The sequence below is a fragment of the Myotis nattereri genome (assembly GCF_964212035.1).
Source record: "Myotis nattereri genome assembly, chromosome: 1".
NCBI classification, from domain to species: domain Eukaryota; kingdom Metazoa; phylum Chordata; class Mammalia; order Chiroptera; family Vespertilionidae; genus Myotis; species Myotis nattereri.
The window spans coordinates 96,326,316-96,349,389 of NC_138075.1; the positions used below are offsets into that span (position 1 = coordinate 96,326,316).

Below are 23,074 nucleotides of genomic sequence, written 5' to 3' on the forward strand. Positions count from 1 at the left end.
CTTTGAACTCTACATCTGGGAGATTGCTTGTCTCCATTTTGTTTAGTTCTTTTCTGGATTTTTTTTCTGTTCTTTCTCATGGGGTGTGTTTCTTTGTCTTCTCTTTTTGGCCACCTCCCTGTGTTGTGTTTTGTTTTGTTTTTTTGTAATATATATTAGGTAGAGCTGCTATGTCTCCCAGTCTTGTAGAGTAGCCTAATGTGGTGTGTATCCTGTGGGATCTATTGGCATAGTGTCTAGGTCACCTGAGCCCAGTAGTCCAGGTGTATCCCTTGTGTGAGTTGTTCGTAGCCTCCTGTTGTAGTTGAGCCTTGATTGCTGTTGGTACCAATGGGAGGGATTGACCCTCAGACTCATTGGTTGTGAGAACTGTCAGTGACTATGGTGGAGGAGCTTTTTTGCAGGGGCCACCCTATGGAGCAGGATTCACTTTAGCAGGAATCTGGTGCCTGCTGAGTCTGCCCTTTGGTAATATTGTTTCTGGAGGTGGTTGGGTGGTGCTCTGGTGTGGTCTGAAGCTGGCCACCAGGGTGCTGAGGCCTCTTGGGAGGGGCTGTGGTGCAGGCCTAGGTCAGTCGCTGCCTGTGCCCTACCCAGGACCACTTGGTGTGAGCTGTAAAGTGACCTGGAGATGGTTGCCACTTGGCTGGGCTTGGAGGTGCCTGGTAGAGGCTAAGCTACAAATTGAGGTGGCTGCCTCAATGCCAGGCTTGGGGATGCTTAGCAAGAGTTATAGGGCATGCCAAGGTCAGATGCTGCTTGTTTGGGTTTGTGAGCCTTTGAGAGGCTTTAGGAAAGTCTGCAGCATGAGCCAAGACAGGCCATTCATATGGAAACGTCACTGGAGGCACCTCCAGTGGGTTTGAATGCTGGATGGGAAATCACTGGAGTAGGGCAAACCATGTTAGCCAAGTTGATGGAAACTCAGAAACGGCAAGCTGGATCGGAGGGCTCAACAAAGAAATGGTGGCTTCTGCCAGCCCTTCTGTCTTAGAGAGAGCTGCCCCTCCAGCCCTTGCCCCAAAGCCAAACAATTTTGTTCCTCCCCGCTATGTCCCTGGTGCCTTTGGAGCTGCTGTCCCAGCATTGGAGCTCAGAGCAAGTGAGTCTGAGGAAGTCAGTGCATGGGCCCTTTAAGAGGAACACCTGGGACTCCAGCAGCCCTCTGTCTCTCAGCCACAATCAAAATTGATTTTTAAGCCAAAAGTTATGGGACTTTTCTTTCTGGCATTGGAACCCTGGGCTGGGGAGCCTAGTGTGTGGCTCGGACCCCTGGTCCCTCGGGGGTGGGTGGGTGGGTGGGGAGAATGTCTGCAGGTGAGATGTCCTCCTGATTTTTAACTGCCACAAGTAGGTGTGGGACCAGCCCATTCTATGTCTCTGCCCCTCCTACCAGTCTTGATTTGACTTCTGTATATTGCACATCATAGCAACTGGTCGACCGATTGACTACCAGGGGGCAGTGCACGTCATAGCGAGCAGTTGAGGGACCTTAGCATATCATTAGCATGTCACTCACAGAGTAGGGTTGATAGGGGAGTTGGGTCACTGCCCCCTGTCACACTCAGGGCAGGGCGGATCAGGGGATTGGGGCGCCGCCCTCTATCACCCACAGAGCAGGGCCGATCAGGTGGTTGGGGCGCCGCCACTCTCACACTCAGGGCAGGGCCGATGGGGAGGTTATGGCTCTACCCCATCACACACAGAGCAGGGCCCGTGGCGGGGGGGGCGGGGTTGGGGCGCCGCACCCTGTCACACACAGAGCCGCAGGGTGGTCAGGGGGTTGGGGAGCTCCCCCCTATCAGGCACAGAGCAGGGCTGATCAGGGGGTTGGGGCGCCTTCCCCTGTCATGAACAGAGCAGGGCAGATAGGGAGGTTGTGGCCCCACCCCCTGTCACACACAGAGCCACAGGGCGATCAGGGGGTTTGGGCGCTGCCCCCTGTCACGCTGATCCCGGTGCCGGGAGGCCTCTCAGCTCCGCTGATCCCGGTGCTTGGAGGCATATTACCCTTTTACTATATAGGATAGAGGCCTGGTGCATGGGTGGGGCTGGCTGGTTTTCCCTGAATGGTGTCCTGGATCAGGGTTAGGGGTCCCCACTGGGGTGCCTGGCCAGCCTGGGTGAGGGGATGATGGCTGTTTGCAGCTGGTCACACACCCTTCAGGGTGGGGGTCCCCACTGGGGTGCCTGGCCAGTCTGGGTGAGGGGCTGAGGGCTGTTTTCAGGCCGACTGAAGCTTCCAACTGCTCCTTTTTTTCTTTTTCTTTTTTATTCTGGGCCAGCTTTAGCTCTGGCTCCAGCTCTGAGGCCTCTGCTGCTGAAAGAAGGTATCTGGTTTGTTTCGGTTCTATAATCGAAACAATGTATAACTCCAGCTCTGAGATCCCTGGCTCGCTGAAAGCAGGTTTCTGGGGTTTTGTTTAGCTTCTATATTTGTTACAATGTTTCTTAAACTGCAGGCTCAGAGGCCGGCAAAGCAGGCGGGGAACGTTGGTTTCCTCCGTTACTGAAGCAAGCAAGCCTTATGTTAGTTTCAAGCTTCCTGGCTGCCGGTCACCATCTTGGCTGGCAGTTAATTTGCATATATCGCTGATTAGCCAATGGGAAGGGTAGTGGTTGTACGCCAATTACCATGTTTCTCTTTTATTAGATAGGATAAGTAGGTACAAACATCTGACTTCACTATGTTTTCTATACAGTTGTGCCTGAACATTTACATATTGAAATACAGATGTTTTTTGTCATAAATTACCTTTTTATCTTTCATCTATTACAGTTAGGGAATTATATTAATTTGGAGGGAGGAATTATATGTACTTGTAAGTTATATTAGCTCTGAAGTCCATTTAGGATACAAATGGGATATTGCAGAGCATTTACTATGAGAAGAGAGAATTGAGAAGTGCTGTTTTAGACAAGAAGAAGGGGAAGTTGTCAGAGAATGGGTATTTGACAACAATTTATGGAAAGATAGAAGGTGGTAGTGGATGGCCATCAGAGGGCATTCTTGGATTCAGGGGGAGGGTGCCTACAAATAGCATTAGAGCTAGCAAGGCACAGTCCCCAACTCTAGCCTCTTTATCATTGCTCACACTTTTCCCTCTACCTGGAATACCTACCTTCATCTTCTCTGACACATATATGTTCTTCATTATCTGGCATGAAACCTTATTCTATACATAATTTTTCATTTATCCCTCCCAGAATGGGAGCATATTTACTTTTAGAATTAGAATGAAGTCTGATCAGGCTCAAAGACTTTTACTTGACCATTGTCTTAGTTCGTTACAGCTTCTATAACAACATACCACAGATTTATTTTTCAGTTCTGGAGATCAGGGTGCCAGCATGGTGGGGTGACCCTCATCCAGGTCACAAAAATCTCATTTTTTCATCATGGCTGAAGGAGCTAGGGAGCTCTGTGACATCTCTTTTATAAGAGCACTAATCACATTCATGAGGGCTCTACGCTCATGACTTAATCACCTCCTAAGACCCAACCTTTATGCACCATCACATTGAGCATTAGGATTCCACCTGTGAATTTGGAGGATGACACACACATTCAGTATCACCAGGTAAGGAAATAACAAAGGTGGGAATCTAACTCAGGGAAATCTGGCTCTATAGCTTGTATTCTACCCAATACAAGATGCTATCATTAAATAGACCCTCATAACAGAGTTGTGAGAAGCTGGCCATTTGGGGCTTGTGCTCTTCTAACTTTTGATTTGACTCAGATTTGAAGCTGCTCTTTGTTTTGGGCCCTAGTCTCTTTCTTAATAATTTCCTGTTACTCCTGTAACTCAGTTTCTTTCTTTGAAAACAGTTTTGCCCTAGCTCAGGGGTGGGCAACCTTTTTGTGAGTGCGTGCCAAAACCAGCAAAATCTCTGACTCAAAATTCTGCATGCCAACCCTAATTTTTTGAGAACATGTTAGGCCTACTTGATATCTCTTTAGGTGTATGTATGTGAAAAACCTTGAAGAAATAATAAAATTCATTCGAGTGACAAAAACACAGTATATGATGATGAAAAATACATTTATTTTTTAATGTATATATGTACACTGATAGCCCGACAGAAAACTTTATGACTTCGTTTGATATTATCAGTGGGACTTTTGGTGCTGCATCACTGATGACAGATATTTTACATCAGGTTTATATTTCGTGACCTTCAGAGATATGCACGAGCTACTACTTTCATCCATCAGGCTACTCCTATTACGAGACTTAACAAAATTCATCACTGAGAACAAAGATTCACAAGCGTATGTGGATGAAACCAAAACACTGGTCGGATCTAGAAAGGCAGGGAGAGTTAAGGCAGAGGCATAGAAATTGCTCTTCCCCTCTCTCATCAATCCATGTCTATGGTCTTTAAGATAGCTTGTTATGTAAAATTATTTATTTATCTAAGATGCACCTACATTGAATTTATCTGAAAAATAAAGAAGTTGATATTAAGAAAAAAATTGTAAATGGAAGATTATAAGACAGGGTTTCACATGCCAGCAAAAGTTACTGGCGTGCCATGTTTGGCACGCGTGCCAGGGGTTGCCCACCCATGCCCTAGCTGGTTTGGCTCAGTGAATAGAGCATTGGCCTATAGACCGAAGGGTCCTGGGTTCAATTCCAGTCTAGGACACATACCTTAGTTTCAGGCTCCTCCCTGGCCCTGGCCCTGGTCGGGCTTGTTCAGGAGGCAACCAATTTATGTGTTTCTCTCACATCGATACGCCTCTTTGTCTTTCCCTCTCTCGTCCACTCTCTCTAAAAATCAATGGGAAAATATCCTCAGGTGAGGATTTAAAAAAAAAAAAAGAAAACAATTCTTTTATCATCTTTGATTCTCCACAGCATTTACTAAATACCTGGTCCATTATAGGTGTTTAGTATGTATGCATTGATTGATTTAAATATGTAAGCTCTACACAAGTTTTCAAATGTTTAAGGACCAACTGAAAATACATAGTGTAGGAGAAGATCTTGACAAATGTAAATGCGGCTGATAGTTTTGCAACTTTAAAATGCATCATTAGATTTGCATCTAAAATAAAATTAAGATTCAAAGATTTTATTTAATTAGATCTAAAGACATTAAAAAATTGAAATTATCACTATCAAGATTGTAGATAATAGTTTGAAAAATTCTGGGTTTTTTTAGGTGAACGTATTATTTTTCAGTCTCTTCTGGATACCATTACTGGGTAATATACTCAGATATTCTTGCATATATTTCATTTAAAACAAATATTTCTAATCTTTTAATGGAGAGGTGGGTAATATAATCTTCAAAGTAAAAAATAGCAACAAAACAACTAGCTTTTTCTTATGTACAACTCAACTAAAGATAAGCTCTTTATTTGGGATGCATGTAAAGAAGAACCACGTTCTATGTCCTATGGATGTGTGTTAAGTAGAAATGTTTACATGCTATTTTGTTTAGTAATGAATTTATATTATTCTGTTTTTCAGGTCCTGTAGGTGTAGGTTTGAATGAACTGAAACGAAAGCTGCTGATCAGTGATACACAGCACTATGGTGTGACGGTGCCCCGTAAGTTCTGTCCTGTTCAAGGCTACTAGGACTGCTCTAGTAACAACTGCTCAGTGCCCACATAGCATGTATGGCACCAAGCACTCTTCTAAGCATTTCCCATCTAGATTCACAGCAGCCCTATGAAGTATGTAGTGACATTACCCACTTTTGACTTAGAAATAAACTGAGGCACAAGGTAACAGTTGAAGGATTTGCCCCAGATTTATATCATTGACCTGAATATTTGTTAATTATAGCTTTCTTACGCTCAATATTTATGATGAATTTTAATACACATATGACATTAAATTACTATTTACAAATTTTCTTCTAAATAGAAGTCTATTCTATTTCCTAAAATAAGTGCTAATGTTTTCCAGAGTTTTTCCCGGCTTTAAGATTAGAAGGACCAAACCACACAGAGCTGAAGGAGGCTTCTTATAATGTAAACCTTCTTAATTACTTTTTATATGTAGTAATTGGCAGATAGTGTTAAATGGGCCTTTCATAGCCATATAAGCCAAATATGGTAGGCTTCTTTTCAGTACATAGAATTAGATCTATTTTTATGAAAGCGGTTTTGTTTTCACAGGCATTCTTGCAAATAAAATGTGATTCTGGAAGCATTTTGATCATCAGAATAAATGCCATTTGACTACTTAATATGTTGATGTTAGAAAGTCATCTAAAAGACTAAATTGAAATGTTGGCTTTCTTCAAGTGGTTTTAGTTCTATTTTTTAAAGTCATTTGTATATAGCCCTTAGCAATGTACTCTAGTTTTGGAAGAGTTCAACTTTATTTTAAAATTATAGTTTTCTATTACCTCAAGTTATTCCTTGTTACTACATTTTTCCAAATTATTGTTTGTAATCATTTTCAGCCATAAGTTATAGGACTGACAGTTTCCATCAACAGAGATGAAAGTAAAGGAAAATGTGGAATTAAACAGTTTTCTTCCTTCCTTTCTTTCTTTCTTTCTTTCTTCCTTTCTTCCTTTCTTCCTTTCTTCCTTTCTTTCTTTCTTTCTTTACTTTAATTATTCACCTCTCTTATAAAAGCTGAATTGCAATATATAGGTAATTAGAAAATTTTACAAAACATTCCCTTAGTTAAGCTCATAGGTGAGCAATTACAAAAGAGAATGGAAAATGATATTACAAAAGAAAACAATGACTTTATTAATAATTTCCTACTGTGTGATTCATCTTTTATTTGTCTTTATTTTGTGCTGCCAACAACAGTAAAGACAACTGATGTCTCCATTTTACAGAGAAGAAATCAGGGTAGAAAGGATACTTTGACTTTGAGTTCTATAGGCATTAGTTGCACTTAAATTTGAAACCAGGTTTTATTGAACCACTTTTCATGTTCTGCCTCCTATATAATACTGTGCAATCCTTTCAAACTACAAATTCTCTTTTTTTGTAGCACAGTTAGTAGGAAAAACTGGTTTCTTTTGAAGACTGGAACTATCAATAATGCTGTCTATCAAATATAACCCTCTCTAATAGTTTTGATATTACTAAAGGACCTAGGGCAAGGCACTTTTGCCTCAGTTTATCCAACTATTAAAATATTTGCCTCAAGTTATTATAGAAACTTGACAACATGCAGAAAGGTTCTGGGGCTGGGACTTTCCAAAGAAATCCCCAAAGTAGTAATTTAAAACAGTTAATGTCAAAAGATTCCCCTATAGCAGTGTTTTCCATACTTGCCTGACAATAAGAATCTCTGAGGGGTTCTTCTGAAAAGATTTCCAGGCCTCTACAAAGAGATTCTCCTTCAGGAGGACAGGTGGATTGTCTGAAAATCTGTATGGGTACTTACAGCAACCATCCCAGGTGATTCATAATATTAGACATCTTTGGCAAATACAGCCACACCACCAACTCAGGGTGATTTGATTAATCACATAAGTTAGTTTAAGAGCGGTTTTGGAATTTTAGATTGTTTTGCTTTATAAAATATTTTAGATAGAGTCTTGATTACTTAGAGAAAAATTACTGCTTTGGTTATTCTACCAGTATTCTGTTTGCTGTTTAACTCATTTACCAGAATGGGTAAACTGAATAATTGTGGAGTGTGGAGCAATGGAACTCACACACATTGCTGGTGGGAATGTAAATTAATTCAGCTACTTTGAAAAACTAAGTGGCCATATCTATTTACTAAAGCTGAGAAAACACATACCTAGTGACCTAGCAATTCCACTATTACACACTGAGCAGAAATGCATATGACGCATACTTGGATACTCTTAGAAATACTATTCGTAAAAGCTCAAACCTGAAAACTACCCAAATGCCCACCAGTAGTGGATTGGTTAAATAAATGATGGTATTTTCACACCCTGGGATACTGTAATGCAGTGAGAATGAACAATATGCTACTACACGCAATACTATATATGAACCCCACCAACATCATGCTGAATGAAAGAAGGCAGACATAAAAGAGAATGTGCACTATGGCTCTGTTTTATAAAAACAATTAAAGCAATGCTCCTGTGTGCTGTTAGAAATCTTGAGGGGGCAGACGGGAAGGGCGATTCTGGATGCTGGCAAATCTGCTTCTTGTTGGCGTTCTGGTTACCTGAGCGTATTTGTTCTGAAAATTCATCAAATCTCACATGAGAACTTTTCTGTCTACCATACTTCAGGTATTTAAATGTTAAATAGAAATTCTTGGTAGTTTAGTCAGTTGGAGTTTGCTGATGATTTTCTGGTATTGACATACACAACAGTGATGGAAGACCAATGCCTTCCTCCACTGGAGGAAGCTGAGGTGTGGGTACACAGGACTCTCTGTGCCATTTTTACAATTTCTCATGAATCTATAATTATTGCAATTTCAAAAGGCTATTTAAAGGGGTGCTAAATCAGTTAAATGCTATTTCTCTTGAGCAAATTATATGATCTTTTAAAATTGTCCATGAGGCCATATTAAACATTCACAGTTGCTTTTGAAGAAAGTGGTGGCCAAGCCCCTGCTTGCTTCTCTGTGGGAAATTTCATCCTTGATGGGCTGCATTAATATTGTTTGCTTGTTGTTAAGCCAGTTAGAGAAAGCTGCATCAATATTGTTTTAAGGCTAAAGGTTATCAACAACAAATCTAACTGACCATTAATATAACCAATCGTTCAAAAGAAAATTAAAATAGTTAACAAAGGTATTACAGTAAATATCAAATACTTGGTGGATTCTCATATCTTGATAGTTTGGATTTCGGCACTGTCAGTCAACCACACTTGTTAATCTCTTCCTGAGGTTTTGCAAGAAGGCATGCACCACAGTGAAGTGTTTTCATAGGTTTCAAAGTACACTTCTTTGTCCTTAGGGTACCTCCGTTGAGATTTCTTAAAAATATATACATTATAAACTAAGGTACCAGTTTAAAAATATTTTTCTTAGCTCACAGTGGCAGTTATTCTGGGATTTTGTTGGGGGTTGGGTAAGAGTGGGGAGTTTGTCTCATTTGTTTCATGCTTTTCTTTAGCTGTAAACACACTGGGTACTCAGTGAACTGTGGTGAGGTAGTGGTCTAGGGCACCAATAATGAACTCTGAGGAACTAAATAACCCCATCTACCATTGCAACCAAAAAAATTAAGATTCTTAGGAATAAACTTAACCAAGGAAGTAAAAGACCTGTACTACTTGGAAAACTACAGGATGTTGAAAAAAAAAGATAGAGGAAGATATAAACAAGAGGGAAAAAGTACCGTGTTCATAGAGGGTAAAATTAACATCACTAAATGTCCATACTCCCCAAAGCAATCTATAGATATAATGCTATTCCTATTAAAATACCAATGGCATATTGCATAGATCTAGAATAACTACTTCAAAAATTCAGATGGAACCAAAAAAGACCCCAAGTAGCCACAGTAATCTTGAGAAACAAGAACAAAGTTGGAGGGATCACATTAACAGATATCAAGTTATACTACAAAGCCACTGTACTCAAAACAGCCTGGTACTGACACAAGAATAGGCATATAGATCAATGGAACAGAACAGAGAACCCAGATATCGACCCAAGCCATTATGCTCAATAAATATTTGACAGAGGAGGCAAGAGCATACAATGGAGTCAAGACAGTCTCTTCAATAAATGGTGTTGGGAAAATTGGACAGATACATGTAAAAAAAATGAAACTAGACATCTCAATATTTTCACATTCGTCCCTCAAGTTCAATTTATATTATTTTAACTTTTTTCTCTTTGTTGCTTAGATTTTATAATTCCTATTGATCTGTTTTCCAGTTCACTGGCCCTTTTCTCTGTGTTCTCCATTCTCCTACTGAGCCCATCTAATGATGTTTCTGTAAGATATTCTATATTTCAGTTCTAAAACTTAATTTTTTTCTTTATAGTCTGCTAAAATTCATATTTTAATTTATTTCAGGTGTGTTTTCTTTACCTAATGAAGCACAGTTATTATAATCATTGCTTTAAAGTTTTTGTCTGATAGTTCTTACTTCTGGGTATATGAGGGTTGCCATCTATTATCTTTCCCCTTGAGAATTCTTCATATTTTCTTGGTTATTTTTATGTTGAATAATTTTAAATTGCATTCTGGATATTGTGAATTCGGTGCTGTATTAATAACTCCAAATCCTGTTATAATATTCTGGAGAATGTTATGTTTTATTTTAGCAAATTATCTACCAGTTTGTGTTTAGACCAGGGGTGGGCAAACTTTTTGACTCAAGGGCCACAATGGGTTCTTAAACTGGACCGGAGGGCCAGAACAAAAGCATGGATGGAGTGTTTGTGTGAACTAATATAAATTCAAAGTAAACATCATTACATAAAAGGGTACGGTCTTTTTTTTTTTTTTTTAGTTTTATTCATTTCAAACAGGCCCGATCCAGCCCGCAGGCCGTAGTTTGCCCACGGCTGGTTTAGACTATAAGTTCTGTCTTTTTATGTGAGTTGTAGTCTAAATGTCACTTTAGTTTTCTAAATTTTGCTTTGTTGGCTTGAGTCTGCCCTATCACCTGTAGTTCAGGAATTAGATTCATACTTGTGTGAGTACTTCAACTCTCAGCTCAGTTCTCTAAGCCTTTACTATATTGGTTTGGGTATGTTCCATACTTCTGTTATTCATAGGATAGGCTGATACTTGTGTATTCTAATCTCAGTTCACTTCTTAAAACTTTGCTATGCTTGAGTCTGAACTGCATGTGTATGGCTCAGGGGTTATTCTTAGACTAGTGTGGGTTCATACTCAGAATTAGAATATCTCCTTTTTCAGATCTCTTCATTCATGGATTCCCTCCACACTCTTCACCTCACAGGGGCATTTTTCTTCTGGTTCTTTTAACCAAAAAGTCAAGGCTTATGTTAGAACTTAGTCATATATTCTGACATGATGCTCTGTCAATGATCCCACCCTGAGGGCAAAGCTAAGAAGAAATAAACATTGGAGAATATTGTACCAGGCTTGCATCCCTGGGATAAATCCCACTTGGTCATGATTAATAATCTTTTTAATATATTGCTGGATTCTGTTTGGTAATATTTTATTGAGGATTTTGGCATCCATGTTCATCAGGGATATTTGCTGATAATTTTCTTTCTTTGTAGTATCTTTATCTGGTTTTGGAATTAGGATAATGTTGGCCTTATAAAAAAATCTTGGAAGTCTTCCTTTCTCTTGAATTTTTTGGAATAGTTTGAGGAGGATAGGTATTAGTTTTTCTTTGAATGGTAAAACTCCCCTGGGAAGCTAGGGTTCAGGAGTTTTATTTGCTAGGAGTTTTTTTTTATTATTATTACTGCATCACTTTCATTAGTTGTTATTGGTCTATTCAGGTTTCCTGATTCAGTTTTGGAAGATTGTATTTTTCTAGGAATTTGTCTATTTCAACCAGGTTGTCCAATTTATTTGTTGGCTTATAGTTATTTGTAATAATTTCTTACAATCTTTTGTATTTCTGTGGTGTCAGTTTTTACTTTACCTCTTTTGTTTCTGATTTTATTTATTGGGGTCCTCCCTCTTTGTTTCTTGATGAGCCTGGCTAGAGGTCCATCAATCTTGTTTATCTTTCAAAGAACCAGCTCTTGGTTTCATTGATTTTTTTGTATTGTTTCTGTAGTCTGTGTCATTTATTTCCACTCTGGTCTTTATTTTCTTCTTTCTCATTACTCTGGGCATTTCTTATTGTTTTCTTTCTAATTCTTTTAGTTGTAGGGTGAGATAGTTTATTAGAGATTTTTCTTGTTTCTTGAGGTAAGCCTGTAGTGCTATGAACTTCCCTCTTGAGACTGCTTTTGGCTGTGTCTTACACATTTTGGGTGGTTGTGTGTTCATTTTCATTTGTTTCCAGGAAGTTTTTAATTTCTTCCTAGATCTCATTGGTAACTCATATATATAAAAGCCTAAGCAACCGAACAACCAGTCGCTATGATGCGCACTGGCCACCAGGGGGCAGACGCATGCAGGAGCTGCCCCCTGGTGGTCAGTAAGCTCCAACAGCCAACCTTTTGTGGTCCCTCCTTTCCCACAGCCGGCCAGCCCGATGGCCCCAATCAGGCCTAACCAACCTCCCGCAGCCCCTCCCCCAAGCTGGCCCACCTTCCACAGCCCCTCCCCCCAGCTGGCTCACCTCAAATGGCCCCTCTCCCCAATTAGCCAAACTCCCACAGCCCCTGCCCCTGGCCAGCCAAACTCCCACAGCCCTCCCCCCAGCCAGCTAACCTCCCTATGGCCCCTCCCACTGGCCAGCAAACCTCTTGTGGCCCCTCACCTGGCCAACCTCCCGTGTCCCCAATCAGCCCTGATCACCGGCCAGGCCAAGGGAACCCTCCACCACCCATGCACAGATTTGTGCACCAAGCCTCTAGTTGTTTAATGCTATTTAGCCTCCATGTGTTTGAATGTTTTTGAGTGTTTTTTAAAATATATTATTATTGATTTCAGAGAGGAAGGGAGAGGGAAAGAGAGATAGAAACATTAATGATGAGAAAGAATCATTGATTGGCTGCCTCCTGCATGCCCCACACTGGGGATTGAGCCCACAACCCAGGCATGTGCCCTTATCAGGAATGAACCATGACCTCCTGGTTCATAGATCAATCCTCAACCACTGAGCCACTGTGGCTGGGCTTGAGTGTTTTTATTGTAGTTGATTTCTAGCTTCATGACATTGTGATCTGAGAAGATGCTTGATACGATTTCATTCTTCTTGTGTATAATACTACAAATCCATTGTAATCAAAACTGCCTGGTACCGGCACAAGAGCATGGTGTATAGATCAGTGGAACAGAACAGAGAACCCAGAAATTGACCCAAGCTATTATGGTCAATTAATACTTGACAAAGAAGGTGAGAGCATACAATGAAGTGAAGACAGTCTCTTCAATAAATGGTGTTGGGAAAATTGGACGATACATGCAAAAAAGTGAAACTAGACCACTAACTAATACCATACACAAGAATAAACTCAAAATGGATAAGAGACTTAAGTTGTAAACCCATAAGAATCCTTAAAAAAAAAATAGGCAACAACAGTTCAGATATCTCACGTAGCAGAATTTTCACTGATACATCGCCAAGTGCAAGAGAAACATAGGAAAAAAAATAAACAAATGGGACTACATCAAACTAAAAAACTCTACACAGCAAAGAAACCATCAACAAAATAAAAAGGGAGCCCACTGTATCGGAGAATATATTTGCCAATGATATATCTGATAAGGGGTTAATTTTCAAAATTGTATAAAGTACTCATACAACTTAATAAAAGGAAGATAGAAAATTAAATTAAAAAATGAGCAAAGGACCTGAATAGACACTTCTCCAAAGAGGACATACAAATGGCCAAGAGACATGAAAAGATACTCAACATCATTAATCATCAGAGAGATGCAAATTAAAAAACTACAATGAGGTATCACCTCACACCTGCTAAAATGGCTACCATCAACAAATGACAAATGTTGGCAAGAATGTGGAGAAAAGGGAACCCTAGTACAATGCTGGTGGGAATGCAGCCACAGTTGGGAGTTTCCTCAAAAACTTAAAAATGGAACTGCCTTTTGACTCAACAATCCCACTTCTAGGAATATATCTGAAGAAAACCAAAACACTATTTCAAAAGAACATATGCACCCCTATGTTCTAGCAGTGTCCTTTACTATTGTTAAGATCTGGGAAGAGTCCAAGTGCCCATCAGTAGATGAGTGGATAAAAAAGCTGAGATACATTTACACAACGCAACACTATGCAGCTATTAAAAAGAAGGATCTTTTACCCTTTGAGACAGCATGGAGGTACCTGGAGAGTATTATGCTAAGCAAAATAAGCCAGGCAGAAAAAGACAAATATCACATGATCTCACTCTTATGTGGACTCTAAAGAACAAAATAAACTGATGAACAAAATGGATCCAGAGACATAGAAGCATGGAACAGATTATGGAATCTCAGAAGGAAGAGGGGGAGGGGTGGGAAGAGATTAACCAAAGAACTTTTATGCATAACCCATGGACATAGACAATAGTGCAGTGAAGGCCTGGGGGTGGAGCAGGAATGGTGTGGAGGGGGTCAATGAAGTAAGAAAGGGGGAACATCTGGAATACTTTCAACAATAAAGGTAAATATTTCAAAAAAGAAGAAAAAATAATGGTTAAATTCTTCCCCATGCAGGTTGACTCTCCTTCACAATCTACCTGCTGTATTTATTTTTAGAGTATTCACATAGTTGTTTTGGGTCCAGAGTTTTTAGTTGTAATCAGCAGGAACGTTTCAGTAGTCCATTTTTCACTTGCCTTGTCAGCACTGCAACTCCTTAGGTTGTTTTGTTTCAAGTTAATCCTGTATTTTTCTACTCCATTATAATTAAGTAGAAAATAATTAACCAAAGTTATTGAAAGTTTGGAAGTTCAGTAGTATTCCAAGGAAGATGTTTTTGGTTTTGCAAAGGAGGAATGAATAGCACATAGAAATCTATAACTTTATTCAGTTAGTAAAATAAAACATTGATGATATATACTATGTGCTGGGTATGAAAGCTAGTAAAATAATTTCAGAGTTTATCATATAACCTAGTGGGCATTAGATTTTCTTCAATAAATAAAGACCAGTAAATAACAATAATAAGTATATTGTTTGCAAGAATTATTTCTCAAGGGTTGAAATAGCATTTTTATTTAATCAACATATGAGTACCTTCAAAATAATCAATAATACAATAATACAGGCATAATACAATTTAATTTTGATCCACCCTCAAATCAATATAATTTTAATATTAGTGGAAAATCTAAATTAATTATATTTTACTATAGTTTATTAACTAATTTGCTTTTTTATAAAGTTTTAATCTTATTTAAGAAAACTACTGTTATTAAGTACAGGATGGTTTCTTTTTTAGTATTTTCTTTAGGGTGTCTGATGTAGACTTTTCTAAACTCTTCTTAATTAAATCACAGACACTACCAGAGCAAGAAGAAGCCAGGAGAGTGATGGTGTTGAATATATTTTCATTTCCAAGCATTTGTTTGAGACAGATGTGCAAAATAACAAGTAAGTGGACATTTTTTATAGTTTTGTGTGACTTGTTTTTAAAAATATATAATTTTATTAATTTTTTATTTTTTATTATTTTTAATACTTTTTATTGATTTCAGAGAGGAAGGGAGATGTAGAGAGAGATAGAAACATCAATGATGAGAAAGAATCATTGATTGGCTGCCTCTTGCATGCCCCCTACTGGGGATCGAGCCTGCAACCTGGGCATGTGCCATTGACTGGATTCAAACCCAGGATCCTTCAGTCCGCAGGACAACAATGCTCTATCGGCCAGCCGTGGGCAAACTACGGCCTGTGGGCCAGATCGGGCCAGTTTGAAATGAATAAAACTAAAAAAAAAAAAAAAAAGACCGTACCCGTTTATGTAATGATGTTTACTTTGAATTTATATTAGTTCACACAAACACTCCATCCATGCTTTTGTTCCGGCCCTCCGGTCCAGTTTAAGAACCCATTGTGTCCCTCGAGTCCATAAGTTTGCCCACCCCTGCTATCCACTGAGCAAAACCAGCTAGGGCTTTATTGATTTTTTAGAAAGGTAGGGAGAGGGATAGAGAGATAGAAACATCAATGAGAGAGAATCATCGATCAGCTGCCTCCTGCATGCCCCCTACTAGGGATTGAGCCTGCAACCCAGGCATGTGCTCTGACCAGGAATTGAACCAATAACCTCTTAGTTCCTAGGTCAATGCTCACCCACTGAGCCACACCGGCTGGGTTGTGTGACCGTTTTTCAGTATGTCCCTGTATATCCAGTTTTAGACAATTGAGGGTTCCCTTCCATTTGAAATGTATTTTAATTTTTATAATATTTGAAACCAACTAAAGGCGGTAATTTAGTTAGTACTTATTAGCAATCTTTGGTTGTAATTTTTTTAATAGGCTAGAGCTGCTGTTTCTGGGAGGATAAATGTATAGGAATTGTTTGAAGAACGAGGGAAGCTTGCTCTAGTGTTATTATGGTCCTTTCCCCCTCCTCTTTGAATTTTAACATATAATTTGAATACAATTTTATTTTAAAAACTAACAGCTATGTAATAGATCCCTAGTTCCACAGTTTCCTACATATATACCTCTATATATATTTGGCTTTTCAAAAAGTTGAAATAATGTTAATCATCTTGCTTGTAGCATATCCTCTAGCTAGCCCTACATGCCCTCTCCCCAGGTCTTCCATTTGCTTAAGCATGAATTACTTTAGCGTATTAGAGCAATGTGTGTTTTAATACAGGAATATGGAATTTTATTGAAACATCAAAATGCTTTTTTCGTGTTTGGCACAGCGATTATGTTTTTATAGCACATAATTGGCTGCCCTGGTTCCATTAGCCACCAACCTGTTCCTCCTCTGGTTCTAAAGCTGGTTATTCTGTAGTGCACAGTGAAATTTCAGTAGTTTCTATTGTTTGGCTTATTCACTGTTTTATTGCATTGCATTAGTTCTGAAAAAGAGGTGATGGAAAACATTAGTGTTCTGCTGGACTAAAGTACTTTTTGTCTGCTTAAGTGTAATACAAGCAAGTGTTACTGATTTGAAAAATGTAAAATAAAAGATTTTTAAATTGACATTCTGGAGTACTTGGCTCTATTTATTTTATTAAACACAGTAAAAAATTTTCATGTTCAGCAAGAATATCTTTTACTTATATGAATTATGTCTTGCTACCTATAATATTGAATTCATAAATGATTCTGATGCATTTCTAATTTTCTACAGGTTTATTGAATATGGTGAATATAAAAACAACTACTATGGCACAAGTATAGACTCAATTCGGTCTGTCCTAGCTAAAAACAAAGTTTGCTTGTTGGATGTTCAACCTCATGTAAGTAAACAATGAACTATTCACTACCCTTCCAGCCCATGTAATCTGAGCTTGATGCGAGCATCTCACTACAAGGTTGAATCTGAAGTCTACTCACTTTGGTCATGTATGTGGCTTTGCTAAGATGACAAAAGCATTTCAAAAAATTTGAGAAGTTTTTGGTGAACTGAAAGCCCATATTATTTTTAGAAAGAGGAGTAGGAAAAGCCTCCAAATCTGTGTTGTAAGTCTTGTTTATATTCAGTTTTTTCCAAGTATAAGGTCTCTTAGATTTTCTTTTCTATATTTTGTATTTTTTTAATGTTGCATTATATGTATTCTTATATATTATCATAAATATTTATAACTAGAAGACCGGTGCACGAAACTCGTGTACTGGGGCAGGGGTGTCCCTCAGCCCAGCCTGCACCCTCTCCAATCTGGGACCCCTCGGGATCCCGACCATTGTGGGATCAGGCCTAAACTGGCAGTTGGACATCCCTCTCACAATCCAGGACTGCTGGCTCCCAACTGCTCGCCTGCCTGCCAGCCTGATCACCCCCTAACCACTCCCCTGCCACCCTGATCGATGCCTAACTGCTCCCTTGCCAGCCTGATTGACGCCTAACTGCTCCCCTGCTGGCCCGATTGCCCCCAACTGCCCTCCCCTGCCATCCTGGTCCCCCCCCAACTACCCTCCCCTGCTGGCCTGGCCCCCCGAACTACCTTCCCCTGGAGGTCCGGTCACCCCCAACTACCCTCCCCTGCCAGCCTGGTTGCCCACAACTGCCCTCCCCTGCTGGCCTGGTCCCCCCCAGCAGCCCTCCCCTGCCGGCCTGGTCCCCCCCCAACTGCCCTCCCCTGCCGGCCGGGTCCCCCCCAACTACCCTCCCCTGCTGGCCTGGTTCCCCCCCAACTACCCTCCCCTGCTAACCTGGTCCCCCCCAACTGCCCTCCCCTACTGGCCTGGTCCCCCCCAACTACCCTCCCCTGCTGGCCTGGTTCCCCCCAACTACCCTCCCCTGCAGGTCTGGTCCCCCCCAACTACCCTCCCCTGCTGACCTGGTCCCCCCCAACTGCCCTCCCCTGCTGGCCTGGTCCCCCCCAGTTGCCCTCCCCTGCTGGCCATCTTGTGGCGGCCATCTTGTGCAAGGGTGTAAAGGTCAATTTGCATATTAGCTCTTTATTATATAGGCTTTTTAACAATGGCCCTTTTGGTTCTAGGTTCTATCTATATCCTAGATTTGGGGTTTGTGTATAACTAGAGCTGTGGGGCATTTCACAGGAACTCCATGGCATGAGCCCTTATTGCTGCTGTCAGGTAGGTCTCTGCCTGGCACCCTGGGAAATCTCAGGAACATGTGGATTGAGGGTGCCAGTGGATGAAGCCATTCAGTTGTCACACCATCTAGCCTCCAGCAGAAACCTAACCCACAGCATTTTCCTCATAACCAGCAGCCAGATTCTCACTTCAGGGATGGCTGCACCCCAGGGTGTAAAACCTCCAAGGGCCAGCCAGGATGGCCCGGAGAAGGCCTTTGCCACTAATCAGGAGTCAGTAGGGTGGCTGACTCAGGCACCAGCGATGAATGGGACACACTCTTGCTTGAGCAGAACCTCCCGCTGGTGTCCTGGGGCTAGTTGTTCCCAACTCCCTTGGTGTGGTTTAAACTCTACCTTCTCAGTGCCTCACCAGCCCCTCTGTTCCCTGTCACTTATAGTGTAAATAACAAAATATTTTCTGGAGGAGTGTTGACAAGCTTCATGGAAAGCAGGAGGCTTGCCCTTTTGGGGCACTTTGAAGAATAGAAGGAAAGAGGAGAACCCATGCCTGAAGTCAGGAAGAGACTTAAATGAGATGGCTGGAAGACTTTTGTGTACAGAACGTTATCCAAGTCATAGGGGATTTGATTTAAAAATCAGTTTTATGGTATTTCTAGCCGCTTCAGTTCAATATTAATTATGGCATATTTCAAAACATTTTTTAAGGCAAGTTACATTCTTCATGTTTATAGGGGGATTTATTACATTTAATTGTCAACAACTGATTGAATAATACATTGAAAGATCAACTGACCTTGACTAGGAAATAATTTTAAGAAATTTATTCCTTAGAAAATTTTGTTTTATTGTAAAAATTGCTCATGACATTATGGAGAAATATAAAAACAACCTTATTTTCTTCCTTGCAGACAGTGAAGCATTTAAGGACACTAGAATTTAAGCCCTATGTGATATTTATAAAGCCTCCATCAATAGAGCGTTTGAGGGAGACAAGAAAAAATGCAAAGATTATTTCAAGTAGAGATGACCAGGGTACTGCGAAGCCTTTTACAGTAAGTATCATGATGCTTTAGTGAAAATACATAAGCAGTAGTAAAAATCACATATGCAGTAGTGACTATCTTAGGAAAACTTTAATAGATGAAGTGTGATCCAGAAATCTACAATATAGAATTGTGTTTAGGTACAGACATTTTGAGTAATTATACTGTAATTGCTTTTTGTGCTTCCATGAATGCATCTTCATATTAAATTGACTCAAAACTATTTGGCATACTTATAAAATTTTTGTAGGCCATTTATACAAAAGTTAGACCAGTTGGTTTTCATACTATTATTTTTAAGGGGAAAAATACTAAAGTCAATTACTATTAATCATTAATGAACTAGATGAAAATTTTAATAATTTGCCTTTTTTGTCTTCTTGCATCAACAATATTTAGCATAATAAAGGAAAAAGCATCATTTTGGGTATAGCAGACTCATGTAATTATTCAGTATTTTTATTTCCTATGAATGTTGTTATAAATGGCAACTGAGGTATGTTAATGACTACAATGATTTCTGGCAAGGCCTTTCATTTCCTTGTTTTTTGTTTCTATCTTTAAGATAATATATTCTACCTTAGGATAGAAAGTAAAGAGCAAAGAAATTAAATGTCAAGAGCTTTTTTCTCCTCTCCCTCTTAACTTTCCCCTCCCTCATTTTTAATTTGTACACTATAAATTATGGTTACAAAATACAGATTATACTTTTGATTCCCAGTATTTGATAAGTATCTTTTTTACAAAATACTGGCAATACATATCTATGCTGAATACGTATCATCATATGATATTACTGAGGGCTCCAGATTAACACTAAAGTTAAATTTTTTGTTGTGAAATATTCTGTGACATTGAAATGTGGACTTGAAATTAGTATGTTGCTGTGTAAAGAGTTATTATACTATTTATAAACTTAAATGTTTCTCAGTGGAGATAATAAATGATAGCATAGTCCTAGGATTTAGCTCACATTTATGTATATGGTTATATATAACTCTGAGTTACATAATCAACTAAAATATTTCCTGGCTCAAAAACGTGGTTATGATGGGCCTCTGACCCACTTCCAATGAAGCATAGGAAGGACTTGGTAACTATCATTTTATAAATGTATCCAACTCTGAAAAACTAGTTTATGCTCTAAATTCTTTGCTATGAAGTAGCATAAATAATGCAGCATCAGAGTAAATGGTTCTTCCCATCCCTCCCTCATAACTATTTTGACACTGAGATATCCCTATTATAAGTTAGTGACTGATTACCCTGAACTTCAGGTAAGACGCAAGTTTTGACTCTTGTCAGATCAGTTTAGGTATAAGCAAATCAGAGAAGCAGCAATATTAGGAATTATGACTTCTGAAGAACTTGTAATTAAAGAGGGTAATTTTCATTTCTGGCTGAGGTGAGAGAATGGACACAAAACAGCAGTAGATAAGCCAGTGGTGGAATGTTTGCGTTGATGTGATGTAATTGTCTGGTTAACCACTTAAAAAACAACTTCCTTTTGTAGGAAGAAGACTTTGAAGAAATGATTAAATCAGCACAGATAATGGAAAGTCAGTATGGTCATCTCTTTGACAAAATTATAGTTAATGATGATCTCACCATGGCATTCAAAGAACTAAAAACAACTTTTGACAAATTGGAGACAGAGACTCATTGGGTCCCAGTGAGCTGGTTACATTCATAACCAAGAGAAATTTCCATTGATTGTAGAGTAATGATTAGATCAGTTACCATTTTGGTGGTAGGATGTTTTTAAAAAATCTTTATCACGGTCATAGATGTGCAATCTTGGTTAAAATTGAATGTTAGTTTTGTTTGTATCTTTTTATAGCCTTATTTCAAACACAATGTTTGAATATAAGATCCAAAATTGAAATTTGTACAGTACTGTATTCTGAGCAGTTTTGAACTTTCTGCCTGTCTTTATATATAGCTCTATCTCCAAGTTGAGGTTGACGTTTTTAGAGAGGCATAACTAGAGAATAAATATTAGAGATCAGCTGGTGTCAAACATGGTCGCTGCCATCAAATCTGCTCATTAGCACTTGCAAAGAATTAGCTACGCAGCCTTGAGCAGCTCCAGGCAGACAGGACAGCTTTGCTGGATTTTGGGTAGATCATCATAGGGGTCCTCTTTCTATTCTAAAAGTGCAAGCTTTTTTTGATGTATATGCAGTACAGTAAGTCCTCGCTTAATGTCATTAATAGTGGGTATTTAATGACCTATAAGGAAACCAATTTTACCGTAAGCTAATTGATATAAGCAGGAGTTAAGTTCCTATGGCATCTCATCAGCGTTATAATGAAACTTATGTTGAACAAAACGACATTGTTCGAGGACCCGTGTGTGCATTTAAAAATCATTCTTAAAGGAATTACTGAAAAACTGCCTGAGTGACCTTCTTGTTATAGCTTGAAGGGACTTATGAGTACTATCTGTACTCAACAAATATTTACTAAGGGAAGATAGGGCTAAAATTTATTATATATGTAACTAAATTTTTTCCTATAGCATTGATCTTAAAATGTTTATATCTTGGTGCAAGAAATGATTACAAAGGACATTTTTATTTGTATATCCTTAGGTAACATTTCTAGAGTCACAAAAAAGTGTGTGTTTTTTTTAAACTGGCTTTGGATTTTCCCAATAAATTATAAGAATGTGATTCCTATTCTAAAAGCAGAGATTTGACATGTTTCTGGTATAGTTAAAGAAGAAATAGTTAAAGACAAAAATGTTAAATATGCACAGTTTATCACCATATATTTAAATTGTGCTAAGATGTACTTCAGAAAACTTTTCATGTATTAACTTATTTCTTCATCAAAATAATTCTTAATACTGGCCAGGTACCACCATAATCTTGCCATTTTTAAGAAGTTTAAGAAAGGCTCTTATAAATTTTTAGATGGAACCTCTTATTTTTCTTTTATACTACTGACCTCCAGCAAGTAAATTATATAGCTCAAAATAGTAGAAATGTTCATAAGTTATATTAGAATATGTCCTGTCATACTTGCATGCAGTAAGATCCTGCCAATCAAAAAATCTTTGCATCTGTGACTTTCAAACAGAAAAAAAGAAAGGTTTTTGTTGATTTATAAAAGAGAGTTTAGATGCCATGTTTAAAGAAAAATAGAATGCAGTAAAATTTTATATATTTATGAACTATATGAGAGGCATATTTTTTAATTATTAAATGGGGCTACTCATAAAATAAATTATATGTATAGATGGAAATAACTTAAAATAGTAGTTTTATAAGTCAGGGTCAGCATTCCATGTAAATATTTTACCTTTATTTCATACACAGGTAGACCCACTAGCGTGTTATATGTGCACTGGACATGTGGTAGCATTATCCACTGGATTTCCTTCAGACATGTCAGATTTCATTTTAGGAACAGAGACAAAAAGTACTGTAATGATATTGACACACACCAACATATTTAGAAAATCAGACTAAGTATCACTTAACAACATAATCCAAACAATGGTTTCTATGTTTATTAACTAAATAGTAAACAATATGCTTTTTAAAAAGAGGGGGAGGGATTGCCAAATCCGATCCTAAAGCCATACTTAAAATTGTGTGCTGGTCAAGTCTTACTTAAATGGTTTGACTATTGATGAAAATATCCTATACAAAGAGTAATGGGAAATATATGATAATTTAGGCAATCATATAAATAATTTGGCAATCCAAATTCTTTTTTTCTGAAATATCTACATGAATTTTTTGTTTTATTTGCAGATAACTGCCTCAGTTCTTTACTGTAGGGGTAGAGATAGTATAAGATGGTGGAGGCTGAATCCTTTTTCTTCTGGGGACTGGAGATGTTA

At 38.8% G+C, this 23,074-nt stretch overlaps 1 protein-coding gene across 1 annotated transcript in view; it reads left to right on the plus strand.

The window, feature by feature from the left end:
- The window catches only part of MPP7 (MAGUK p55 scaffold protein 7), a 302,612-nt gene extending 279,976 nt beyond the window's left edge, over positions 1–22,636 (plus strand). Inside the window, exons 13-17 of the mRNA XM_081087501.1 lie at positions 5,484–5,564; positions 14,990–15,083; positions 16,807–16,915; positions 19,087–19,230; positions 20,735–22,636. Coding sequence (XP_080943627.1) covers positions 5,484–5,564; positions 14,990–15,083; positions 16,807–16,915; positions 19,087–19,230; positions 20,735–20,914 — 608 coding nt within the window. The 3' untranslated portion in view covers positions 20,915–22,636. The remainder of the gene's footprint in view (positions 1–5,483; positions 5,565–14,989; positions 15,084–16,806; positions 16,916–19,086; positions 19,231–20,734) is intronic.
- The last annotated feature ends 438 nt before the right edge of the window (positions 22,637–23,074 follow it).